At 41.6% G+C, this 9,427-nt stretch overlaps 2 protein-coding genes across 6 annotated transcripts in view; both read left to right on the top strand.

Annotated features, from left to right (window-relative positions):
* Positions 1 to 6,486, top strand: part of pcnt (pericentrin) — a 33,893-nt gene extending 27,407 nt beyond the window's left edge. For all 5 annotated transcript variants that reach the window (XM_068717931.1, XM_068717933.1, XM_068717934.1 and 2 more), the window contains 12 exons: positions 208 to 380; positions 468 to 743; positions 845 to 1,002; positions 1,133 to 1,262; positions 1,474 to 2,265; positions 2,396 to 2,596; positions 2,736 to 2,954; positions 3,272 to 3,495; positions 3,578 to 3,657; positions 3,745 to 3,886; positions 3,993 to 4,120; positions 6,322 to 6,486. In XM_068717931.1, coding sequence (XP_068574032.1) covers positions 208 to 380; positions 468 to 743; positions 845 to 1,002; positions 1,133 to 1,262; positions 1,474 to 2,265; positions 2,396 to 2,596; positions 2,736 to 2,954; positions 3,272 to 3,495; positions 3,578 to 3,657; positions 3,745 to 3,886; positions 3,993 to 4,120; positions 6,322 to 6,365 — 2,567 coding nt within the window. In that variant the 3' untranslated portion in view covers positions 6,366 to 6,486. The remainder of the gene's footprint in view (positions 1 to 207; positions 381 to 467; positions 744 to 844; positions 1,003 to 1,132; positions 1,263 to 1,473; positions 2,266 to 2,395; positions 2,597 to 2,735; positions 2,955 to 3,271; positions 3,496 to 3,577; positions 3,658 to 3,744; positions 3,887 to 3,992; positions 4,121 to 6,321) is intronic.
* A 1,353-nt stretch (positions 6,487 to 7,839) lies between these two features.
* Positions 7,840 to 9,427, top strand: part of senp2 (SUMO specific peptidase 2) — a 7,787-nt gene continuing 6,199 nt past the window's right edge. The window contains exons 1-3 of the mRNA XM_068718022.1: positions 7,840 to 8,137; positions 9,254 to 9,315; positions 9,407 to 9,427. The exon at positions 9,407 to 9,427 is cut by the window's right edge and continues 92 nt beyond it. Coding sequence (XP_068574123.1) covers positions 7,989 to 8,137; positions 9,254 to 9,315; positions 9,407 to 9,427 — 232 coding nt within the window. The 5' untranslated portion in view covers positions 7,840 to 7,988. The remainder of the gene's footprint in view (positions 8,138 to 9,253; positions 9,316 to 9,406) is intronic.

Consider the following 9,427-nt stretch of genomic DNA (forward strand, 5'->3'; position numbering starts at 1 on the left):
TTACCTCCTATTTTATTTATTTTTTGTAGTTTTTGGACAAAATGGAGTGTCATGTCACAGAGAAATAAAATCAGGCATTGGCTACGTAGACAATACTTGTTAGTAGCATCAATTAATCATAGTTTTCTTTTCATTGGAAATAAGAAAACATATTGAATATCACCAGACTGGTCTGCTTAACTCTTCTGTTTTCCTCTTGTGCTTTAGATGTGAGTTCAGAATTGGGTGCAAGGCTGAGAGTAGAGCTGGAACAGACTGAAAGGCTGGACGCTCAGTTTCTTGAGTATCTCCACTGCCGAGGAATGAACCCCACAGTCAACACCGATAGTGCTGCAGGCAGTATGAGCTACAGTGATGACCTGTTGTCACCTGAGCTTCAGGTAGGCTTCAATTGAACTTGGCAGTAATTCTATTGATTTCAAAGTATGCCTAGATTTTACTCAGTTTCCTTCTCCGTCTTCCCGCAGGGTCTGTTGAAGAAAGTGTATCAGGAAAGCTGCCGAATTCTCACATTGTCCCAACGCCGTGCCGCGTCCTCAACGCAACCTCATGTCTCGGATTTAAGAGCCTTCACGTTGAGTCAGAGAGGGCATCGTTCTGAAGATGGGGCTGTCACACCGGACCAGCGGGACAACTCGTCCTCCAACCCCCCCATGAGCTGGCAGCAGGAGAAGAGGGCGCTACAGGAGACTGTGATTGCTCTCCGAGAGCTGCTCTGTCGAATGGCCCAGAGACACACACAAGTGAGTTTCTGTGGTTTTCAAAGAGACTTTACAATCTTCTAGAGAAAGGAAATTGTTACATCTTTACTTGCTGATCACCTTCTTCTTTCTTTCTTCCTCAGACTGACTACAGAGATGAAGATGACGGGCACAAAGATCAGCTCCAAACTGACGGACAGGGTGAATCCCAACTGAGGAGTGAGCTAGAGGAGAGCCAGAAACAACTGAAATGTGCTCATGACACTCAGCAAGAGCAGAAGAACAAAATACAGTCAGTCAGGTATGTTAAGTATTGGTGGTGCTAGTATGAACTTTCGCTCTCTTCTCCGTGTTTCTGTTACTCACACACAGACAATACTACCAAAAGTGGTGAAAAGTAAGGTTTACGTTGTGCTTTTTGTTCCCTTCAGGATGGCTGTAGAAGAGTGTGAGGAAGCTTTGAGACGGGAGCAGATGAGAGTCCAGGAGCTTCAACAACAACTGGAGCAGGAGAGAGCTCTGAGTCTCCGTAAGGACAGAGAGGAGGAGGAAAGGAGAGAGGTAAGACGAGGACCTAACACATGCACACTGAATGTTCTGTACATTTTCATACAAAAGCTGGTATTCAAATGATGAAATAATTGCCGTGAGCCAGCACAAACATTTGAAGGCCAGTCGTTAATACAGATTGAGAGAGGCAGAATTACGTGTCGTTAACTAAAACAGCACATAGTAATTTTAGTGACAGATGACTCGCCTCTTCCATCTCCAGGCTGTGCAGGTTTCCTCTGAGCAGCAGAGGTCAGAGGGCACTGCTCTTAAGGGTCAGGTGGAACAGGAGAGGGTGGCCTGCAGCAACCTCAGACGGGAGCTTCAGATTGAACAGTCCCGCAGTGTGCTGCTGGAGAAACGCCTAGAAGACACCCAGAAGGAGCTAGAAGATGAACGCCAACTTTCTGCTCACCAGCGAGAGCTCAACTTGCAAGACAAGACTCGTCTTGAGCACCTCCTGGCTGAATCAGAATCTTGCCAAGTAGAAATTCACTCCAAGCTCGAAAATGCTCGCAGGGAGTTGGAGGAAGAGAGAGACCGTTGCTCCAAGCAGTTGGGTGAACTCGGCTGCAGACACGAGGCGGATTCCACCAGAGATGGGAAGTTCCTCGCCGACATGCGCTCCCAGCTTGAGCAGGAGCGAAGGCAGGGGGAGGAGCTGGTAGTTGAGATGGACAAACTGAGAGCTGAGCTACTGCAGAGCAGGAGGAAATGGGAAGAGGAGGACAGAACAAGGAGGGTGGAGCTGCAGAGGGAGCAGGAAGCCGCCACTCGACATCGTGTAGCTATGGAGTCCTTGAAGGAGCAGAAACGGGAAACCAGCTGTGCTTTAGAGATGGAGCGAGAGCGGTCCAGACGCCACGGGATGGAACTGGCTGAGCTGAAGGAGAGACTGCGACTGCTGAAGGACAAAGAGAGGGAGAGGGAGGAGCAGTGGGAGAGAGAGAAGAGGAAGGAGAGGCAACAGCAGATGGAGAGGGAGCGACGACAGGACAGGACCAACAGCAAACTGGTAAAATATCATCAACCTACTTCTTTACTATGCTCAATGCTTTGACAAATGTAATGCTCTTGTTTTAGATATGTTTCAGAAGCTCTGGATACACACGAACACGCTTCCTTACAAACATTTCTGACTTTAGTGTGAGTTGGAGCTGTTGAGGCAACAGGACCAGCAGCGCATGCAGGAGCTACAGCGCACTCTGGTAGAGCTGGAAAGAGAGGAGAGAGAGATGGCTGCTCAGAGGCTGTCTGGACGACCCACAGGGCAGCATCACACGGCTGCATCTTCACAGCATCGCCAGAGCGACTCCCAGGCCTGCGGTGCACAACTAAACCAGCAGGTACACAAGTGGTTATTACAGGAACACCACAGTACAACCAAAACGTAGTGCTGTGCCACAGAACCCTGTGATTTATCACTGTTGGATGAATGCAAACTCACTGGGCTGTTTGTAAAGTTGAATGTACTTCTCGCCGTAGACGTCGTCCATGCCGTCGTCTCCCAGTCTGCCAGAAAGGTTGCTGAAGGAGAACTCTGAACTAACAGAGCGAGTGACATCCCTGAGTCAGGAGAGAGCCGCCCTCAAACATACACTCGCCTGCATGGAGCGACAGCTGCGGCGCACCGAGAGCGAGCTCGCTAAGGTCACCACCGAAACTGAAAACAGGCCCATCAATGATGTGACCAGCAACAGCAAGGTCAGTACGAAACACATATTTTTAATAAGCTGTCCAGGAACAGATTGTACAAGATTAATCACTGCAGTGTTTTCTATACTGTTGATAGAAGTTATTTAGCCTCCCCCACCCTAATATATTTCTTGTTTTGAGTAGTATTGCTTTGCTTTGAGTAGTAATGAAAAGGTGCAGGGGGCCTACTTTGGTGACTCAAATTTTTGGAATGACTGTATGTTGGTTTAACTGTGACAATACAATTTCAAATGTCAACTTGAACACCCGACTGTAACGCTGATATACAGTATATTACAACCTGTGGTTTTTTTATTGTTTTTCAGATGCAGCGCTTGTATGAGCGCTACCTCCGCGCTGAGAGCTTCAGAAAAGCTCTGGTCTACCAGAAGCGTTACCTGCTGCTGCTGGTGGGAGAATTCCGGCAGTGTGAGCGGGACACACTGTGTCTCATCGCTCACATGGGGGCACGGCCGTCACCCCCACTCTCCCACAACAGACCCCTCGGACGATTTAGGGCTGCCGTTCGAGTCGTCATTGCTGTTTTAAGGTAGGGAGCTTCCCAAGATGGAAAGATTCAGGACTTAACTCGGACTTGTCTCTGGATAAAACTAATCTCACCTTATTTTCAGAATGAAGTTCCTGACCAGGAAATGGCAGAAAGCGATCAGAAGATTATCTGTATCTGGGACCGTCAATGGGCATGCTCACGGTCAGCTCAGTGAACACATTTAATGATACTATGCATCACCTCTGTGTGTATGAGTGGGTGGATTTAAAATCTTAATGTCTCTAACAGGGCCTAAAGCTGAAGTTTTAAGGCAACAACATCCAAGATTAAAGTTCGACTCGCCCCCAAACAGAGACAGCAGTGCCGTCCACAGAGACACAGTGTCTGCTTTTGTTCCACCCACAAAATCACCCTTCAGGTTGCACAACAGGTTTGGGCTCTTCATAAACTTTTCATTGTTAAGTGGATGTCTACACAACTATTTGAATGACATTCCTGTCATTTTTCATCATTGAGCTGTCTTCTTCTCTCCTCAGGGTTTACTCCAGCACCAGTGTGGGCTCAGAGCATTCAGGAGGAACGTCTGAGGATCCAGAGCGATCTCTGACAGAATACATCCACCATCTAGAGAAAGTCCAGCAACGGTTGGTGGGCGCAAGACAAGGTGAACAGCATTAAGTATAAGGAAGGGGAAATGGGTGGATTTCAGCACAAAGGTGGATGACATTCTAAAAAGCTGTCTCAAATGTGGTGCACACTGGAAACACTGAGTCCATTCACCTCCTGGGTTTCATTCATTGCACTCTAGTCCATGTTTGCATCAGTGATTGGGCCTGAGCAGCGTACAGTTAGGTTAGACATTATACTGGTGATGGTACCCACAAATTTCAAGGCATCCCACTCAAAAACAGCCAAATTATGAAGCACAACTTCTTGGGTTCTGAGCCTCTAATTATAATTGTAGCGAGTGATATCACACTGGGAGATGTTACAGGGCACTGGGTTTATGTTTTATAGCTCTCATGCCGAGATCAGACCACATATCAGCCTGGTGAGGGCTCAAACGAATAGAAAAGAGACATATCAGAGCCACTAACAAGTTCTACAACATGCTCTGTGACATTGCCCCATAGGAGCACAAACTACTCTAAATGTAGCAAAGTGAGGAATTATGTCTTTCACTCTTGGGTCACAAGCATTGTACCAAATTAAGACAGAAATATTGTGTAGTCTGATCCCAGCATATTATGCTTGTCTCCTAATTCAGTCACTTATTTTCCAAAAGATTTTTTTTCCCATTCATCAGAGAAATATACACAGGAAATACACTACTGCTGACAGGTTTCATTACAAGACAAGACTATGAAAAACAGCATTTATTAAATCCCACAAAACCTGTGTGCTCTATCATCTCCCAACCCAGTGAGCAAGACTCATTTAGCCCCGCCCCCTAAAGAGGAAAGGAGGATACAGTCTGCCTGTTCCCCTGATATGATTGGTTATCGGCAGCGTTGGCTGCAGGAGAATAGGACGTGGCTGTACCTGAGCTGCTTGTCGCCCCTTTACCTGAATGGTCCAGGTGAGTGTGAGTGTAAAAATACTCACTCCACCAAATGTCAAAGCAGCTTAATGCACCTCTCAGAATGGGTGCTTTTCATCATTCACTGGGGGCACGAGATAAGAGGTGGTAGCACTCTGGTCTCACACATGCATGCTCTGCAGGTTTATGATCCCTCTATGTTCACGTTAATTCATGTTAAATGTCCATTTTATTCAGATTGCACATGTATAACAATTTTTTTGGAACGTTTTATGCAGACTTTTCCAGCCAGCTATTTGTTTCAGTGCATGTCAGAATGATTCAGTCGATTACATTGCTAAATGACTGTAATGTAGATGCTTTTATCCAAAGCGACTTACAATAAGTGCATTCAACATAGGTATTCAAGAGAACTATTAGTCACCAGAAGTCATAAGTACATTTCCTTTTCCAAACAAGCATCTAAGAGCATGAAGCAGAGCATACCTCAGAGCCAAAGTACAGTGCAGAAACAAGCAAAAACAGTAAGTGCAAAAAGTAATACAAATACAATAAGTGCAACAAGCTAGTATGGTTTTAGATTTAGTTTGATATTAAAAAAAAAAAAAATCCTTCACAGTAAGTTTATCATTCTAGAAAACAATTTAAAGCATGTTGTTGGTGATGGTTGGGAAATTCCAATAATGTGATATGACAATAAATAATTCTAGGAATCAGAATTGGTTTATTGTTTAAGTATTTTTGCACAAACCAGGAATTTGACTTGGTGAGTCATATCTTCCAACTTGTTTTCCATAATATTTACATACTTTGGACGTTATGATCGTGCAACAGGTATTAAACACACCATTGTAATCCTCTAACACTCCAAAATGTGCCTCGACAACTGTCACAATAACAAAAACCTGTAGGACATTTACACTCAAAGACCGGAGCGTGACAGTCACGTGTGACTCTTCTCTTCACATGTTTTGCGGAAATGAATATTTAATCTGGTGATGATATTTGGGGGTTCTGCTAACCTGCATTAGCAATATTTACTGATGTGTAAATGAACTTTAAGTGTTAGAGTTTGGCAGTAGAGGCAGTTATTAACCCTAAAAAGATGTATAGGCCAATAGGTTTTTTCATCAATGCTGTTTTCTAACGGGTGTTTTTGGACTGCTTTCAGTCTGCTCGTGGCAACGTCTGTGATTGCTTTTACATTAATTAAGAAATAGTTTAAGTTAGACCATCACCGGTAGTTTTGTCTTTAACTTTACGATAGTTTGTGTCTAAATTCTGGATGCAAATCACTGTATTTTATTCTTTTTGTGTTCTTTTAGGTTCGTCTGCTTTCCAGTCTGACCCAAAGTTATCCGACCATTGAATGAATGAACGTCTGCATATCGTTTCACAACTGTAGAAAACTGAAATATGTAGAAAGGAATATTGTGTTAGATTTTTTTTTTTTAAAGAATTGATTTTTATAATTAAATTATTTTTCAATATTTTCTATTGTCATTTTTATATTCTCTGTACATTAGTGTTTTGAAGGTCAGCTTGAGATGTTGCAAGAACAAATGATTTTTCTTTATTTTAAATATTGTTATTTTTCTATTGTCTTTATATCCTTTTGAGCTTGCAAATACGTGTTCATTTTACATTTTTCCAAATTTGCACTGATTTATTTTGTTCCATGATTAACATAGCTAGTGAGCACATTATTGTATCAAGTTGAACAATATTTTTTTTTTTGTATTCTGTTTCTACCATAAAGTTAAATATTTTAAATGTGTAATGCGGGTGTAAAGAGACTGTTTATTATTATATCCTGAGGTATAAAATTCTTCAAGAAACAATTCATACTAGATGTTTGATTGTTATGTGCTATTTATTTAGTTAACCTTAATACGGGATAAACAGTTTGAACATAAATACTACTGTTATACTAATCTGACAGTTACAATAACAGGAACAGAGCAGAATGTTGTTCTCCATTAACAGATGAAGATAAAGTCTGTACAGGCTCATTGAAAGTGATCAAAAGTAGTTTACACCAAGAAAAGACAACGACAAGGGGGATGATAAAACTACAAATACTCGGGTAAGTCACAGTTATGAGATAGTAAGTCAGAAAGTGAACATTTTATCAATTTCCATTCCAAAAATGAGAATATTTGGCACTTGGAAATGACTGGTAATGGAAAATGTAAACCATACTTTGGTGTCTCATGTTTACATCTTTACTGAAGCTTTCATTCGACTTTTTTTATTTTTTTATTGTATTTATTTTTTAATACAAAATTAACCAAAACACGAACGATCTTAAGAAGATAATGAAAATAAATGACATTTAAATCGTACTCCAAACCAAGCAATTACTAAGCTTGTTTACCAGATATTTAGTGATAGTTTTTAGTCAAAAAGCCATAATTTTTACTAATTTTGATATAGCAATAAGTGTTTAATAATAACTTCATATTTTATTTTCCTGAAACGGGCTTGCCTTGATTTCTTTACTGATTACACTCTTGTTTGTAATTAAAATGTAATCAACAAAGCCCTCCCCATTTATTTGTTTTCTTGAGAGTTACATACATACATACATACATACATACATACATAACATCTAAGAAGCTCAGTAGCAGCCAGGTAGTCTGACCTGCCGTTGATGCTCTTCAAACTCTCGATCAGGGGTTCGTTCGTTTATGAAGTTAGCAGAAGCCGCTTGTGTGGTGTTCCTCCATTTATTGTGACTATTCCAATTATACTTTATAACTCCGCCCACTCGGTTTCCCTGTAGACGCGTAAAACGTTCGCACCACGTGAGACATCAACACAGGATGACGCACATCCTTAGAATATCAGCACAGTGCTGCTAACGGCTGAAGCTAACGAGCCAAACGGCGGGCGGTGTGTCGTAGATCGGTGTTTGACGTCTTTATCTGTGGTGAAATTAGTCCTGGACCGCGTAGAAGACCACGCTACAATTCTCTCGTATTTGTCTGGGATGTATGGATGGATAGTTGACGGAATATCGTCGCTGTTTGAGCCCGTTACGGGGAAAGGTAACGTGAGCGAGGAGGTACCCACGCGACCTGGCGTGGAAGCGCGAGCGCAGGAGAACCACAGCAGACCAGCGAAACGGAACTACCAGAGGTCGGTGGTTGAAGATTAGAGACTAACACTAACAATAGTTGGTTATTTACGGATTCGATTAACGTTATGTCAAATTATGTATCCAATCACAATGAGGAGGTCGTTGGCTATAACGTTAAGTCATTTAAGACAAGCTAGCTCTTGTTAACCGTGTAGATAGGTAGATAGATAGGTAGTACAGGTAAATAAAAATAAGAGTAAAAAATATTAAATATCACAATTTATACAATAAAAATAACAGCAAAATATTAGATATAAAATGCACAATATATACAATGAAATAGAAAAATATTAAATTAACTAAACAGTAGTGCAGATATTTAACCAAACAAAACAAACAACAAAAAAACAATAATCAGCAACATAAAATAGTGATGTGACATTCAGGTAATTAATATGAAACGTCCATATGAAACACCAAAAGAATATATTTAATATTCGTTTGCTTCAACTTGTTAAAGGCACAGACAGCCACCCAAATGTAATGTCATGTCACCCTAGCTACACTCCAGCACCTAACGTTAGGTGATGCTAATGCAGTCAAATATAAATGATGCTAATGCAGTCAAATATAAATGATGCTAATGCAGTCAAATACAACAGACCTGCAATAAATTATGACCTTCATGGTCATTTACAAGGCTGCAGTTCATGGTGTTGATATCGGCCAACACGGGGTGTTTTGGAGGCTGTAGTTCATGGTACAGTTGAATTGTATTATATTGAGAGTGTTTTTACTAGTATGTCGCCCTATATAACAGAGAGGTATAACAATCCATTCAGATAGAATTGGCAACTATTTTGATTATTGCCTAATCATGAAAACTAAACATTCTCCGTTTTGAACCTCTCAAAAGTGAGGATTTGCTGCTTTTCTCTGCTATATAACACTGAAACTGAATATCTTTGGGTTTTGGACTTTTGGTCAGACAAGATGAGATGTTTGAAGACGTCCCTTTGGACTCCACCATAATTTCCCAGACAGAAATATAAGATTGGCACAAATTGAAGCTAAACCCAAATCTGTCATCACATTGTTGATGTCACGTTATCGAGTCAGAAATATTGTGATATTGTCGGTATCACTCATCTCAAACTGAGTTCTTCTGGTTGCAGTGTTGATGTTGCAGACGGTGTTTGCCAGAGTGACCAGGTAGAGGCGAAAAGACGGAGACAAGGTTTGTTTTAAGAACCAGATTATCCTCATATTAATTAAGTCTCGCACAAATGGAAGACTGCTGTTGATTTGGGGCGTCCTGTGTGTGTCAGATGTAGTCATCAGCTTTGTGA

This window comes from Cebidichthys violaceus, unplaced genomic scaffold (assembly GCF_023349555.1).
Source record: "Cebidichthys violaceus isolate CVI_PGR_0920_01 unplaced genomic scaffold, fCebVio1.0.p SCAF_22, whole genome shotgun sequence".
Taxonomy (NCBI): domain Eukaryota; kingdom Metazoa; phylum Chordata; class Actinopteri; order Perciformes; family Stichaeidae; genus Cebidichthys; species Cebidichthys violaceus.